This window comes from Aethalodelphis obliquidens, unplaced genomic scaffold, assembly GCF_003676395.1.
Source record: "Aethalodelphis obliquidens isolate GAN/ISIS:26980383/991018 unplaced genomic scaffold, ASM367639v1 scaffold22, whole genome shotgun sequence".
NCBI classification, from domain to species: Eukaryota; Metazoa; Chordata; class Mammalia; order Artiodactyla; family Delphinidae; genus Aethalodelphis; species Aethalodelphis obliquidens.
In genome coordinates this window covers 14834664-14852220 of record NW_020837966.1, presented here as the reverse complement: position 1 = coordinate 14852220, position 17557 = coordinate 14834664, and the positions used below count along the sequence as shown (strand labels likewise).

The 17557-nt window shown below is 37.5% G+C and overlaps 1 protein-coding gene across 1 annotated transcript; it reads right to left on the bottom strand.

Annotated features, from left to right (window-relative positions):
- Positions 1–400: 400 nt before the first annotated feature.
- On the bottom strand, positions 401–12307 carry KBTBD8 (kelch repeat and BTB domain containing 8). The gene is made up of 4 exons (XM_027121345.1): positions 12238–12307; positions 11370–11580; positions 6382–7496; positions 401–3688 (listed from the first exon to the last, which is right to left on the bottom strand). Exons 1-4 carry the CDS (start codon positions 12251–12253, stop codon positions 3225–3227), a joined length of 1806 nt encoding a protein of 601 aa, XP_026977146.1. The 5' UTR covers positions 12254–12307; the 3' UTR covers positions 401–3224.
- Positions 12308–17557: the final 5250 nt, after the last annotated feature.

Genomic DNA, 17557 nt, shown 5'->3' with positions numbered 1-17557 from the left:
GACCAGTTCGGTGGCACAGCATTAAGGCAGACAGAGTAGGCTAGTTTAGACTAGGGTGATAGCGGTGCAAGTGGTATGTGGTCAGAGTCTAGGTGTATTTTGAAGGAAGAGGCAACAGGATTTTCTGATGGATTAGACATGAATTGTGAGAGAGAGGAGTGGGATACGAAGACTTGTGGGCAGAACCAACTTAACAAAGGAGCTACCGATACGAGTGAGCTTGCTTTAGAATCTCAAGAGCATTATATAAGGTGACCTTAACTAGTTCATTTTGTACCGCAGATCGGGCATTTGATAGAATAAAATCTTCTCCTTCTATTCCTGATATAAGGTATTTCATGATTTTCACCCAGTTTTAATTCTGCAAAACTCACTAGTCAGAGGTCAATTTACGACAATGGAAGTTTTCAGTCAGAAAAGGTTTTATTATAAGAAACAATGCCATCAGATAAAAATGCAAAAACTTGTGCAATTATGGCAAAATGTTTAAAAATATCTACACGTTTGCCCCCAAAGGACTACAGTACTTACTACATACCTGAGCACTGAACATTTAATGCCATTTTAAACTGCTTCACGTAGGGAATCTGATTCCTTGCAGGTCACGTCCACTTTTTCTCATGCACCAATGAAACCAGCTTGATGCTTAAGCATCAACTTTGTAGGATAACAGAAAACAAAGATGGAAAATAAAGAATACAATTTCTACTTTCCTATAACATAGTTATACCACGTCCAGTTTTCAGTGTGTAAAAACTATATAGGAAAGTGCTACATACTTTCTTCAAATGCAAAAACAAGGGTCAAGTGGGACTGGCATCTGTCACCCCATATTTTAATTCTGTAGTACCCACTGGGCCTTTTACTTATATTCTCATCGTACTATGCAAATGTACCTTAAATAGCTAAACAAAGATCCACGCATATTACTAATCTTAGTTTTCTAGGACCTCTTCTGAAATCATTTGAAAAGTGGCAAAATATCCCAGCTGTATAATTTAAACAAATAGTTCTCCATACAAAATTCAATATATATTCTACTTCCGTAGCAAATTCTAAACCTTGGCTTTGACACGCTGTACTTAGACCACACCCTCAATATAGCAAAAGGATCAACTGTTGCGCAGATCAATAGAATAAATCGACTGCAGAATTAACCACAGTATGCTGTACTCCTATGCATCACACGGGCACATTGTAAATTAACTCAATATTCTAATGTCATGGTTTCAAGTAACACGTTCTTCTAAATAAATACAGGAGATTGTCAAAAAGCGGCAGGAAGTCTTAGATATGCAACAAAGCTTTCAAAAATAAATTACACGAACATCTCTTGTAAAACTTAGCTTTGTTTTTTTCCTCCCTTTGCAATGCAGCACAGTAAAGATGCTTCAAAATGCTCACAGAAATAGCCCCAAACCAGCAGGAAGACAAAGAAAAAATGCGGAGAAAAAACACAGGTGATTAGTTGACAAAGTCGATAAGGAGATTATAGACACACTACCAAGGCCAGCAAGAAGACAGCACGTATCCAGCTTCCCAAGACTAGATTTTAAAATGTGAATTCTCTAAATGCTGTCCACTTTAAATTCGGCTTCAGGAAACGTTCCCTACTTGTAGAGGGCTATGACAAGCAGTTTGGAAAGTTTCTGAAAAACGAGGTATGTGATGCAAAGAGGCAATGTTTTAAATTTGTTTCACAGTATCACATTACCATTTGTGCAAGAGTCTTTAATACAAACCATGCCAGTTTGTTTTAACAGAATCAAAATGTTCCAGTTAAGGACAGACTCTGGGCTATACTTATATCCTTTATTAATTATTCCAGGCAGAGTAAAAAATAAGTTACTGATCCAAATAACTGCCTTATGTATAACACATGAGTTGATTTGTCCTCTGTTAATATTTCTAGCTGTTAGAAATTCATCAGTTAAATATGAAAAACTGTTTAGTACCTATAATGCTATGGTTCTATTCACTCACTCTTTTCCTCCTCAATCACCTTCAGCTAGAACAAGGTTTTCAATGCAAAATTATTCATAACTGTTAAGTGCAAAAATTAAAAAAAAATGAGGTTTTATTTGTTATAGGTAACGTAAAAGCCATTAAATGAGACTACTGCAGGAGTTTTATGTTTCTGGAAAACAGAATTTTAAAAATAGGAGTAAAACTTCACATTACGCTCTGTGCAGAAGAGAAATAAGTTACCTTTCATTGTACTGATACTGAATGGACAGGTAGAGGATAGGAAAGGGGGTTAGGCGACAAAATGGCCCATGTTAGTGCAAAATGAGTATAATATTCTTTTCACTATTCTAAGATTGAATCCAGTTAGACCAATAACTGGCCATACCTTGCCATCATGCTAGTAGAGAACCCTGTGAAATCACAAGAGTTCAACAGGTAAAGGACTATGGCCATGAAACTAACATACCAGTTTGAAAGGTAAGCATAGGCTCAGACAATTTAAATCTACCTAACTATACACATGAATTAACTTACACTAGCACCAGCCACCTGTGATTTTGAGCCCTTTTCAGGATTTAAAAAAATGAGACAGTGTTAGCACTTGAAAAAATTGTCAACAGAAAACTGCTACTTTAAAACTTTAGCTTAACTTAAAGCAACATGGGAAATATAAAACAATCAAACTAAAAGCTCTTTCTGAGACTGATCTGGTTTTCCTTCAATCTACTCTAATAACAGAACACATTTAAATCCAGTACACTTGGAAACAGTACACAGATATACATATATTCAGAATGAGGATCTCAGTTAGTGCGTCTCTGTGGTAGAGAGGTCACAGCTAAAGTCCTAGTGATATTGCCTCAGATTTTTACCCGTATTTAAAATAAAAAGTCACATCAAACTATTTTGGATGTCTCTAACCCATAGTACCCTAACCACTCTTCTAAGAGTGCATAGTTGTCGATTCATCTGGTATCTCAGTGACTATTCATCACAAAATTCTAGAATGATGTGATTACGTTTATACCAGAAAAAAAAAAATGCTGATAATTGCACTTTGTTACCTTTTGCTTACTGAAATGAAAACATCACAAGGATGAAAAGAAATCCCTCCCTACACTCATCTTTAAGAGCACCCATCTCCATGTATAAACTCTCTCAGCTTTCTTAAATACCGACAGCACTTCTTGTATCATTGAAAGACCAAGTTTCCTCGAGCACAAGGTGCCAGTGAGCTCACTAAGGCCTGCCATTCATTAAAGTACTTTCTGAAGACACTGAGGATAGAGTTTAGCAACAGCACATTCAAAATGCCGGCCAAGGTCCCAGAGCCGATCTGGGGTCTCATACACTTTCATCCATTGGTCAGTGATGTCATCATATTGGTAAAGCGAATTTTTTCTGCTGGTTCTGAAGACATGTTCTTCAACGGTCACTTGAGTAGCTCGAACAAATAAATGGAGTTTATTCTGGAAAAGTACCAGTTTAAGGTATGGATTTATGGACTCATCACAAGGAAAGTCCTTCTTACGAGTCCATTTATTGAGCTCAATATCATAGGCTTCTACAGTAAACATCCGCTGATGATTTCCACAGGTTCCTGCTATGTAGTAGATAGAGTTCTTGTATACAGCTGCTAAGCCCTGGATTCTAGGCACAGTCATGGGGGTTAAGAAACCCCAGTAGTCTTTCTGAGGCTCATAGAAGAGGAAAAATTCTCCTAAAGAAAGAAAAAGGGGGAAAAAAAAGAAGAAAAAACAATAATATGTACATTTACATGTCTCTTTTTGGTTGTATGTTGAAGACCCAAAGGTATAATTTTCCAAATATTTTACTTTCTAAAACATTTCTTTTATAATCTCCATAGATACATTAAATATTATGGTAGCTTAAAACATCTTCATTCCATGCACAACATAACATAGTATTAGAGTGAACGTGAATTGGGGTGTTCAAAATGGGGAGGTATGAGGCATTAGTTTGGCTTGATGGCAGTATAACAGTTAAGAGCTTGGTTTCATTTACTCTCTCCAATTGGGTATTTCAGAAAATTTATTTGAAGCCAGCTCTAAAAAAAAACATTATTACTAATGGTTAACCAGTAAGATGAAAATATGTATATAGCTTCAATCATGAGTAAGCCACTATAAATTTAAGTGCTAATTATTTAATTAGAAGATGGTACATAGAATTGTTCAGATTTGTGTCTATGGGCCACTAATGTGTTTACTTTAGTGTTGGTGTAATGCAAAGACAAATACTCAAGAGGAGAAAACATGACCTTAAGATGATAGAAAACACGCACATTACTTATGAGAATTGACTATGAGTCAGTTTCAATTCTATTTTGACAATGAAAGGGTGTGCTGAGTCAGAGTGCAATACAAAAAATGTCTAAAAGAATTAAACTAGTGAAGATTTACAAGAGCTTGGTAATTATGACATTTGTATAAAATCCTTGATATGAAAATCTGAATCCTTTATGAACGGATTAAATGATACTCCAGTAGCCACTGACAGTAGAGCATAAGCTTCTGACTATTCACGTCAAGTTTATTTATATAAAGAGGCTTTGTTTAGATTATAAGTACCTACTTCTAGATTGAGCTTCCCCTTGAAAACTGTTCTGAACTAGGTTAACTCCTATCAACAAATATAACTGCCTACTTAATAAAAGTGATGCTGTAATTTCAATTTTTCACAAAAGAACTTGTTAAAGTCCTAGCTTTTGCCTACATATTACGTATGCTTATTGACTAACATATAACAGGATTCTTAATAAAGACAGGAATTAACACTTTCTACCATGTACTACCTCTCTAAAAATTTCTTATAAAAAGGAAAGATAATACATTTTAAAAGTTGATTTTTAAAATCTAAAGTCTTCTTAATAAATTAAAACCAGTGGTGGGCAATTAAGAAAACCCTCAGTGCCTCAGATATCTCTTTTATAAAATACGATCTCAGATTAAACAATGTTCATTCCAGCCCTAAAATTCTATTAATTCATTGTTACTTTGCCTTAGTATTTACATTAATACACAACCTTTACATTCCCTTTGGGAGTCATCTAATTAATTCTGTCTCTATCAACTAACTGGTTAGCCAGTAAAACCAAAATATATAAAGAGAGAGCTTCATCATATTGGATGATATAACCTATTCAACCACACTTGATAGATTTTACATCCATTCAGGTACTCCATTTTTTGGCAAGACCAACAAACCTAAATCATGTCCATGCTTCTCGTCAACTAAAATAAGGCACTAGAGAGTACTCCTCCCTCTGGAGAATTAACTTTACATTGAAGTTTAAACATATGGGTTTAGGCATTTCTAGGAAATTTTAAGCTGGATAAAGGATTAGAGCAAAGAATATTTAAAAAAAAAAAAAAACAGAATGGGAAACGACCTAAAAAATCACGTGTGTCTACACAGAAGTTGCCCCCTTTTCCTTGTTTTATTTGAGTAGTCAGTGTAAGGAAAACATTTATATATAAGCAGTTAAGAAACACAAAAGAAGAATAAGGATATTGGTACTGTCAACACTGCATTCAGCATTCAAGCAACTAAGATAAGAATTCAAACACAAGGAAAACATTAGCACAAATCAGAACCTTGAATCAAATATCTTACTTGCTCTTACTAAGTTCCTCTTTCTACTTCTACTAGATCATCTTTGCCAGGGTAATAGTCTTCAATCGTTTAAACAAAAATTTTTAAGCTAAGTATATTATCGTCCCTCTCATAATGTTAACAGTAAGAAAAAGGAGACATCTCAAAGTTTTTCAGTGAAAAAAACTGAAAACAATGTTATGGATGACAGCATCAACTGCAGTGAAATTAAAATCTTGAAGACTGTAATTGAAAACTCTTTGTAATTAAGTTTCATAACCTTTGCGATCATAAGGCTTATACAAAATTCTCTGGCAACTGAATAGTACAACTGCAGTTGATGCTTTGTTCTTTTTTCTCTTTTAAACTAATCCAGTAAGTTCCATAAGAAAAGTAGTTGCTACATTTCTTGATTATATATTACTGAAGAGCAAAAATGTCATGTATCAAACTTGCTTTCTTGTTTGAAGTCTTAAAAATGGCTCTGAAAGAGTTTTTCCCAAATCCTGAACTATTATTTATGAAAAAATATTTTCAAAAATACTTATTCCGCATGATGTCAAAACACAGTAAGAACATAAAACACAGGATCATTTTAGGAACCTGCCTTTTCTGATTGAAAAGTTTATTTTCTTTACTGGTCCTTTAAAGAACAGACTGGTCCAACAAATAGTTTATGATAAGAAAGCCAGAGGCATTCCTCAATGAACAGAAACAACTTATGTTTTACTGTGAGTGGGTGAACCACAATTTGACCTGTTACCCTTTCATGAAGAACTAAATCACTTAGGCACCTACCCTGTAAAACATAGATCTTCTCTTTGTACTCCACAGCATTATGAAACTCCATAGCAACAGGCATGGCACAAACGGTCGTCCAGCAATTCTCTCTGCTGTCGTAGCACTCCACAGATTTTAGTGAGTTTCTCCCATCGCCTTCATAAACTCGCCCTCCGATTGCATACATCTTACCACAGCAATACACCAGTTTGCAGCCTATTCTGGCTCGAAGCAAGGACGGTTTGGATAGCCACCTATTAGTGGAATGGTCATACATCCAGAAATCATTTTCTGCCTTGTGGTCGATGGAGACCTCACTACTGCTTGGCCTGTACCCTCCTGCTATGTAAATATCATTATCTGGTGATACGAGAATCCCAACTTCTCTTAGATCATTTGGTGGTTTGCATAGTTTGAACACTCTTCCTGTGAATATATCTAGACAAGGCACTGTTTGCTTCTTTCCTGAGTGTTTGTGGGCAGCATCAAAACATATGATCATTTCCGATGCAGTCATTCCAAGTCTCTGTGTACAGCCATTGGTACTGGATGGTCCCTTTTCCACATAGCTTTTGGCTATAGCCTGTGCAAATTGAGGTGGAATTTTCTCTATAAAGGTGTCTTCCATCAGAGGAAAACGTATGCATTTGGCAAAAATTTCTGGAAGGTGCACTTCTCTTTCATTCTGTTCATGTTCAAACCACCTTACAATGCTCTCATAAACATGCTCTTCCCGGTCTACGTTTAAGTCGTCACTGTCTAGGATACTTATCAGTTGGTCTTTCGTCAACTGAAGAAACTCTTGTTCTTTGGTGACACACAGGAACTTTTTACGAATGTATTCTTTAGATCGATCTCCGAGTTCCTGATGACCATAATGATCAGCAAAGATGAAGACTCCAATAGAATTCTGTGGGTCCAAATGACTGATCATGTACTTAGCACATTGGTCCTGGATGGAGGGAATCTGGAAGATGCTAGCTGCAGTGAACAAGGCTTGAACATTGGCCTCTGTCAGAACAACTCTGGAGGTATAGGCATAGTTCAACACTAAATCCATTGACTCAGCTTCAACACCGACGATTCGAACTTCTTTTTGAGTGCTTTCTGTAAGGCCGCTAGTGAACATGGATCTAGGAAGGAAAGAGTGGTGAATTTATGTGTGCTATAAATAAAAATTATTGTGGCAAATTTTTAAAAACATAAAGTTACCACAAAGACAACATTTTGAAACTGTAAAATATTTCCTAATGTGTTTCCCGATATCCTAAATATCAGGAAAGCGGATAAAAGTTGATCATCTAGCAGAAGAATTTGGTCTGGCTAATCTTAAAAAACCCTATTCTCAGGACCAGTCAGTCCACTTTGTGCCAACTCTGAGAAAAGGAGAGTATACCTAATTAAAGCACACCAGAAGGTGGCATGGAATATTCCAGGACATCTTATTTCCCTTGGAGCCCAATCGAGGCTTCTGGTCAAGATGCCTTAGGGACTTGAGATCTTCAATCACCAGGTCAGTCAGAAAGTTTAAGAATACCCATAGAGTGTCAATGGGACACATTAGCATATAGAGACTGTCTAATAAAACATCTCATGACCCAGTGGAAATTTACAAGGCAACCTGTGCTCAAAACATATCTTTAAAAATTTCAACTTAGAAAAACAAGATGTCCTTCAGAAGTTCATATTTTCTATCTACTCTATCTACTTCTATGTACTTTTAAAATAATTATCCTTTGAATGCTTCCTTAATGATTATAGAGAATATAAAGAACATCAATTCACTTATCCTTGGATATTTTGAAAACTTTTGCTTGACTCAAAGTTACCATATTTTTACCTATATATATTTGTATATAAATAAAGATTATAGTAGGGTTAATATAATACCTACTTCTAAAGAGAGTTTAAGAATTAACTGATTCTTTGGAGAAGATAATGGTTTTCAAAATTCCAGACTTTTGTCTTTGAGACCAAGCTTTTTTCTTTTCTTTTTTTTCTTTTAAATTATCTGTGTATTTATGGTACTTTCTTGGCCAAAACATTAAGTAGCCAAAAGCCTGGCTCTTTATTTAAAGTCCTAGTCGTTTATAAACATCATTTGCCTTTCTTTTCCCTCCTTTAAGGTTCCTTTCTAGGCTGTTCTTAAAATTAAATAAAAAAATAAAATCAAAAGGTCTTTTAAAATCCTCTTGAGAAAAGGACTGTGTGCCCTAGGATGCTTAATAGATGTCTGTTGAAGACATCGACCTAACACTGCTGATAAACTCCATTATTCAGATCCAGACCCCTCCTATTTTATTTTTAAGTGTGATGTTATGAAAACAATATCCTTGAATGGGAAGATTTCCAGTCACTTTTAAAGTTTTCATCAGAAACATGAAATTAATTCAAAAATGCAATATGGAATATTGGAGGTATACAAGGGTACCTGGACCCAGCTTGTTGCCTGGGCTAACCGTCCTTTGAGTCCTATTTTTACTTCTACTATGTAAATTTTAAGTGTAATATCATGCAGACTTTTTTTTCTTAAATGACTAGAAACTAGATGTACCATTGTATGAGCTTGTTTTCAATTCAGGTGCTGAAAAACTCAGTTATACAGCTCCCAATTAAAAAGAAAAATAAAGCCCTTCATCAGGCAAAGATTAACTCCCAAAGGAGAACATTACCACATAGCCCTTTATCATGGGAGCTACTACTGACTTGAATAAGCTGGTCTCACACACAGGAGCAGCGTGACACTCAAGTTCTCCTCTGTTCTAATAGGTTCTTTATGTAAACTCGATAGGAAGTGGGAGTACTTCCCCACACAAAACCCTGAGCAGCAAAAAGTTTTTATTAATCATACGAATTTTACTTCTGACAAGTCACTGGGAGCAGGAAACAGCCAGGCCAGATTTCAAGCTATTCTATTCTTCCACCAGTGATGCAAGACTTAGAAACTATTAAGTATGACTTTCTACAACTCACATAAGGAGAAACAATGGTACCAAGAAAGTTCTGTACAAACAGCTCTAGCAAGAGAGAAGAACCTAATCCTTAAGTCTTCTAGCCAAATATCTTCATTTGAATTCACATATCTTATGCTTAGAAAGTTTTTCAAGCATTTCCTTAACTGCTTGGAAATTAAGAAAATCTACTGTAGCATACATCCTTCCAAGTGATTTGTCAGGTCTTCAAAACTTAATTTTAAGTAAGTATGATCGTTAAATGATATAAGCCAGAATATAGAACTACAGTGAGATATAGACATCTTCACTTTATTTCTTTTTACTATTCAAATCTAATATACAATGAACACTTCTGTACATTAAACTTTAAAGAGAACCCACCCTTGTTCCTTAAAAGTCATACAGTGACTAAGAAGCCTGGCTCTGGAATCAAACCCAGCCTCTGCCACTTACTAGTTAGATGGATGATTTAGGCAGGTCACTTAACCTCCTTGAGCCTCAGTTTTTTCACATGTAAAATGGGAATAACAACTAGGTAGAGACAGGATTGTAAAGATTACATAAAGTAATGTATGTAGAGTGAGCCTTGCCCAGAGCTTGATAAGCAGTAATTGTGACAAATATTTAAACACATAAATGACCCAACCATATCTAATGGATGGCCTAGATAAATGAATCTCCCCAGCAGTTTCCATTAGAGGCCCAACTTCATACCTTCTGTGTATACCAGTTTCTTCTTTTTTCTTTCCAGCTCACTGCCTCATTATGGTTAATACTTAATAGTCCAGTGACCTACCCTAGGTAACTCTAAATGGTTACATCACAAGCAGCAAACTGAAGTGACTATATTTAACACAGTATTCTGAGAAAGAGGAACCAGAAACCAGTGTCTGGAACACTACACTGCTATATGCCCTATAAAGGTTGAGAAAATTATTTCACAATCATTTCATGCACCATTTTTGAATACAGACAGGCTTAAAGTGAGCACTTAAACAAAAGGAGAAGTTAAACTCAAACAGGAAACTGCCTTTATCACTGATCTTAGAGTATGAAATTATTTTTTAGACCCAAGTTTTGAAATTTTACCTTACAAAGTTTTATGATGTATAAAGATGAATCTAAATGAAAATGAAAACTTAGCTTAAAAATACTTCCGGGGCTTCCCTGGTGGCACAGTGGTTGAGAGTCCACCTGCCGATGCAGGGGACACAGGTTTGTGCCCCGGTCCGGGAGGATCCCGCGTGCCGCGGAGCGGCTGGGCCCGTGAACCATGGCCGCTGGGCCTGCGTGTCCGGAGCCTGTGCTCCGCGGCGGGAGAGGCCACAGCAGTGAGAGGCCCGCGTACCGAAAAAGAAAAAAAAACTTCCGGAAAAGAAAAAAAAAAAAACTTCCGGAAATCTTAAAAAATAATCACTAGTCTGGGGCCTAAGACACAAAGAAACTGTATTTCATTCATTTTCACTTCACTGCTCTTATCCCCTGGGCATTAAAACAATCCATTAAGTGGGTAATTTGTTTTAAACTCTAAAAGAGTTAATGTGCACGAAAGAAATCCTGGATAAATTTTTGGAACAAATGTCAGATTAGCACTGTCCAATCAAACTTTCAGTAATGGAAAGGTTCTGTATCTGGGCTGTACAGTGTGGCCGCCACTACCTACAGGTGGCTCCTGAGCACCTTAAATGTGGTTAGTGTACGTGAGGAAGTGAATTTTTAATTTAATTTAATTTTAGGTAACTGAAGTTTAAACAGCCACGTGCGGCTAGTGGCTGCCATATTGGGCAGTGCAATTTTATATTTTCTGAAACATACAAACAAAAGTATGTTCACTAACTTAAAAACCAACCACCTGAATTCTAGAAGAATTTGTCAAATAAAAAAAGGGGCGGGGTGCGCTTAATAAAATAGGGCATGTTATTTATTCTCAGGAAACAAATGCATTGGTTTCATCTCATTCTTGCATCTCAGTCTAAAAATCAAGTGGGCAATACTGAGGGAGAAAGGGAACTTGGTTGAGGATATCAATAGAGGTTTCCACCATCGTCATACCTGAAGTAAGGGCTGATTGCAGCAAGAACGTTTCTATGACAGGAAAATGTTTTCCCGTGATCCACTTCCACTACAATGTCTGTCAGCTGTCCTTCATCGTACATTGTTTTGAGTTGCTTTAGAATACTGCAAGCATGGAAGGGGTCCATGGCATCGTTGGCTGTGTCTGAAGATGGAATCCCATTCGGTGTTGGGGAAGACTTACTTAAATCTAGGAGGAGAAAAATCGTACAACCACAAGAAGTTCGGAGCCAGTTCGGCGTCGCGGGTTTTATTTTTTGTTTTTTGGTTTGGGTTTTTTTTTTTTTCTTGGTGTGTGTGGGATGGGGCGAGGAGTTGTTTGTTTCTTCGCTTGGCTTGTTTTTTCCCCGCTACAGAAATGCATATATGTACACAGACACCCCCAGTGGGACCGCGAGGTAGGATCTGGGAAAGAGCGAGCTGCGATGCAAGTTCACACACCAGCCTGCTCCTCTGGGAGCCCGGCGAGCCCGAAGCCCCGTGCTCGCAGAGGGACCGCGCGGGCAGAACAGGCGAGGTGTCTGCGGCGACTCCGCCGACAGCCAGAACGTCCCAGCTGAGAGCGAAGGGCAGGAGCCTCACGAGGGAAGCTCGATGGATGGCGGCCGCCAGTGCCCCCTCAACCGCCTTGCGAACAGGTCGGAGCGGCGGCCGGTACCCGGCCTCCCCATCCCTGTCCGGCCGGACCGCCCACCTCCCTCCGCGCCATTCATCCTCCCTCCCCTCATCCCTGTCCACCTCTCCATCCTTCGCTCCGGCTCCTCATCGCCACCGCCTCAGCTCGCAGCCTGAGCCTCGTCCCCGGCCCACCTCCCCTCCACACCTCCCAAGCCACCACACGACCCACCTGCCGACGCGGCCATTTCTCGACGGGGCCCGGGCTCCAGCTATTTAAAGAGGAAATGTCATTTCGCTTCTCTCTCTCCCGGGTTCCGGCTCTTCTAAGCCGCCCCTAACCAATGGGGTGGCCCATGCATCCGGCTCCGCCCCCAAGCTCCGAACTCCGGGCGCCGATTGGCCATGAGGAGCGCACAGGTGAGTCGGGAAATGTAGTTTTATTGCCCCCGCTCCCGCGTGGTCCGGGTAGGGCGGAGGCCCAAGCTGGGGATTCCTATTGGCTGGTCCGGGCGGAGGCGGGGCGCAGGGAGCCCGCCAGCCTGTGTCTGTGGGGCGCGCAGTGCCTGCCGGGAGAGGTAGTCTTCTGGCTGAGGAGAGCTGTCATTCTGAGAGGCTGGGGTAGGGGAAGCTCTTGAAGTGCAAATTTCCCCATTTTAGGCCTCTCTCCAGGCCCCCGGATCTTTTTTTTTTTTTTTTTTTCCACCTTGTTCTTCGTTTCCTAAATCTCCTGCCAATGACTAGCTTCCGGTATGAAAGCGGGGGTCCGAGTTAGGGCTGTGAAACCAAAAAAATTTGGAAATGGACAAGAAGGCTGTTGTCCAAAAATGCGAAGGAAATCTGACACCCCACCCCGAAGAAAAATATCAGGAGGCCGAAAAGCAAGCCATCTCTGATGAATCACCTGTGACACCCAATTGAAATAGCATCGCCATGGCCGAGTGCTCCGGTTGCCACAGATAAACTTGGTCTGGTTACACGGCTACTCAGGATCGTTAACTCCCACTCAATGCCTTGCTTTTCTCGAGCACCCAGGGAACACCTGTTCCACTTTTAAGAGTACAAGAACATTATAAAGGGATTCAGACGCTTTCCTTTTTGCTCCTGGTAAATGGAGTGGTTAAGATACTATGTAGACTGGGATTTCCTTTGACGAAATACTGGAAAGTGCCCTAAGTCTGGAGCCAGGGACAATTATTGAATCCCTAGCTCTTTGCTTCTTAATGTGGATAAGACCCTTAGATAAGACCCTTTAATTCTTGGACACTTAGCTCCTTCACCTGTAGTGTGTGAATAATAATTCCTAGTCTATCTGCCTCATAGGCTGCAAGCCTTTTGAAAGAAAGAAGAAATTTTACTGTTGACGTGTTTTGATTTTCTTGTCTCGTGTTTGCAGCATGGAACAGGGTGGCTGGCGCATTATAGATACTTAATATTTTAAAAATAAATGTAAGACACAAATGAGCTAACATTGGAAATGCTATTTCTAAATGTTTGAAATGTAAGGAAGTCTTATCAGTGAATAGGAAGGAATTTTTATTAGAGATATAGTTAGCCAATGAGCATAGCTTTTCTAACCCTGAAAAGATCAAACAACTGAATTTCCTGATGAAGGATCTTGGGATTTGTGATTGTGAAACAGAGAGAATGGTGAAAAACAATTCAATTCTGTCTGCTAGGTCTGCTGAATAATTTAGATCTCAAAAGTATTATAACTCTGTGCAAGTTAACAAGAATTGGTGTTTCCTCGGGGCTGGGATCTGTGGACATTGGTATGGACTTATAAATTCATGTTATGAAAACCCTATCTGCACAGTTCTGCATGGATGAAATTGATTTTAACTTTTGTTACTCAGAACTTTAAATTTCCATTTTTTATGAGCCAAACACTGTTGCTTTCTACCTTATGGAAATATTGGGAGTTTCACTCACAATATTCATGGTATTAAGAAAAAAAATGGCATCAATCCTTATGGTTGCCAGATCTTAGCAAATAAAAACACAGGACACACAATACTAGGGACATACTTAGAGTAAAATATCACTTGTTATTTGAACCAAATTTAATTGGGTGTTCTATATTTTACCTGGCAACCTTTTCAAGCCTGTTAAAATACGGGTTTTATTGTTTGTGTTTTGTTTTTGGTAGCCACCTGTCTAAGACTTAAGAAATTTGGCCAATTTTCTTTTTCATTTAATTCTCACCTAATTAACAAATAGACTTGGCAATCTTGTTTAGTTTTTTTTCTTTTTAAGTTTTCTGATTCTTTGATCCCCCAGAATTTCTGAATTTGGAGGTGGGCGGAATACAAAGAACAAAAGCCAATTTAAATATAAACAGGGGAGAAATGAAGATTTATAATTACAAGGGTGCCATTTATATGACACTGTAAACAGACTCCATTCTTCTAGGCAAATGACATTACATAGTAAAGATTCCGTCATCATTACAAATACGCTTTTTAAAAATACAGAGTAAGTGAGAAGATGTAAAAATTGAGCCAATGGTCCCACAATATTCATTCTCAATGATTTATAAGACTACAAAGGAGATTTTATTTCAGGGTTGATACTAAACAGCCAAAGACTACAGCTTGTTTTCAGATAGTTCTAATTTGAAATTTAGTAAGAACTCACTGCTAATCTAGAAAGGCAGCAGCAAGAGTAAACCAGTTTTCTTCTTTATGTATTAAGTACTATATTGTCCTCTGAAGCACTCTTCTCAAATAGTTACAGTTTAAAGTAAATTTTAGTAAGGATGAAAATTGAAAAAGCAAACCAGAATAGTTGAAGGACCCATATTTAGTTCAAAGTAGACATTTAGAGCTTTATTATTTTAATGTTTCTTACCTAGGAAGCAAAGGCAAAGAAGATTGCTATAACCATGGTTGTTTGAGAGTAGAAAAGTCTTCACATTTAAATTCTAAAAAGATGAAGGGTATGAAATGAAAGCAGCAAATTTGGAAAATGAGAAAAATGCACAGTTGCCTTGGTTTTTTTCTGCCTTCACTTTAAGAGGACCACTTTAGCAACTATCAGCTGAGCCCAGGCTCCTGTTGATAATAATACCACACAACACAAGAATGATAGCAACTCTGATGACAGAAGTGTAAAAGAAAATAGGAATTCACTTCTGCAAATCTATTCTGCAGTTTTCCAATTTCCCTGTTCAGTATGGCTTCAGGCTGTGAAATTGACCAGAGCTACATAAAATGAAAGTAAAGAGAAAATACCGGTGACTCTTAACACTTTAGCAAATGACATCCTTATGGTATATTTATTCTTTTCAGGCTACGGCTACAGCAAAATATGACATTTTTCCTTGCTAAAGACTTTTGTGTTGGCTGAATTAATGCCTGCTGTACAGCAACAGAAATGATTATTTGAATATAAATTTGATATAATACTATATATTGAAAAAGGATTTTAGGGGGTAATTTCTAGAACCTTATATATTGTATATGATTTAGTTTCTTTGGAATACAAAACTCTAAATAGATACTAACATTCAGGTTTACTGATTAAACATTACTGGCCTTGGTTGTGTTTTAATTTTTATTCCCTCTAAGGTGATGTGAGGATTCAACAAGGTAATAACTAGAAGATTGCATTTTGTGAATCACTGAATTTAATCATACTGGAGGATGTTAAAACACATTAATTTGTCTTTTAAGTATTTGAAATTTAGCATATATGTGGAAAAAAAAGAAACTGTAAAATTTGCAGCAGGGATATTCAATTTATTACCTCCATACTCCACCCTGAATCTACATTCTGGACAGGCACTGTATAAAGCAATGTTCCTGATACCAAAAAAATACATATAGATAATAGAGATAGATACAGTAAGCAATTCAGATAGAGACTGAATGTGTTCCTGCAAAATTGATGTGGAAACCTGTTCCTCATTGTGATGGTATTTGGAGGTGGGACCTTTGGAAGGTGATTAGATTATGAGGGTGAAGCCCTCATGAATGGGATTAATGCCCTTATAAAAGAGACCCCAGAGAATTTCACCATGTGAGGACACAGTGAGAAAACAGACATCTATGAACCAGGAAGCAAGTCCTCACTGGAAACCAAATCTGCCAGTGCCTTGAGCTTTGATTTTCCAGCCTCCAGAATTGTAAGAAATGAATTTCTGTTGTTTATAAGCCACTCAGTCTATGGTATTCTGTTATAGCAGCTTGAATAGACTAAGGTGTATATGTGGACAGATGGATGGATAGATAGATAGGTAGATACAAATGATATAAGGTGGTATATTCTCTCTCTCTCTCTCTCTCTCTCTCTCTCTATATATATATATATATATATATATACATATATTTCCTAACCTCAAGGATCTTATGGCTCGTATGATTCATCCATGGAGATAAAACACATTCACATAATAATCAATTAAAAATCGAGGGTTGAGGGCGACCCCTAGTTAGCAGAAAATGAGTATTTAAAAAAGCTAATGTTGAGGACTTCAGAAGAGAGAAGAGTTTCTGTTCAGCTGGTGTGGGATTTAAGCTAGGCATGAAAAGATACACCATAGAAACAGTCATAAAAGCGATAGAGTATGTTCTTACCTATTTGCTTTATCTTGGCTTGACCTGGAAAGCAAAGCATTAACACATTCATACTTCAGTATTGATGGGGATTAATTCAGGACTTGAACAAGGAAGGGAAGTTAATGGCTATGTGTTACTTACATTATTTCACTTAATTTCATGTTCTAATTAAATTTTATGAGAACAGTGTTACAAATGAAGAGGCTAAAACTTGGAGAATTTAAATACCTTGCCCATAGTCATATAGGGATCTATGGCTCCCAAGCCAACTTTCTTTTGATTACAGTATATAAAGGTCCCTGGGAATAAGACAGACTATTGAAAATGAGAGGTTGTAGGACTTTTTTCTCCATTAAACATGTCTTGTTCTATGCCAAACACATGGTCAATTGGTATCTGCTAATATCTATCATGAATGGACAATACTATTGGTATAGGTTTGAGATATTTTTATGCACCAAGAAAAGGGGAAAAAGGAATAGCTAGAAAGGTAAGAGTCATACTGTTAAGTAATTTGACTTTGTCAGACTAAATTGATAGTTTTAGATGTATAGTAATTTAACATTTTTTAATCTTTCCACTAAATAATTAAACGAAATGGCATATATATATGCCACACACACACACCATGGTTATATATACATGGTTAATCATACAGATGGTTAATCATATATATAATTACATATATAAATGGCTAATCATATATATAATTATATATCATATATATCATATATATCATGTATATACATGATTAACAATTGATATTTGTCAAGCTGACCCTGCTTCACTATTCTCCTACAAGACTGAGTTATTGTACGAGAATGGAGACCCTGAATAGAATTACTCCACTGGACCCTTTACAGTATTTAAACTTAGAATGCCAAAGCAGCTGTGAAAATATGGGACATCAACACCCTTCCTTGTATGAAGATTTAGTTTATAACCCAAATGGAACTAATAGAATTAAACAATGATTGTTGTTTCTTTCTAACC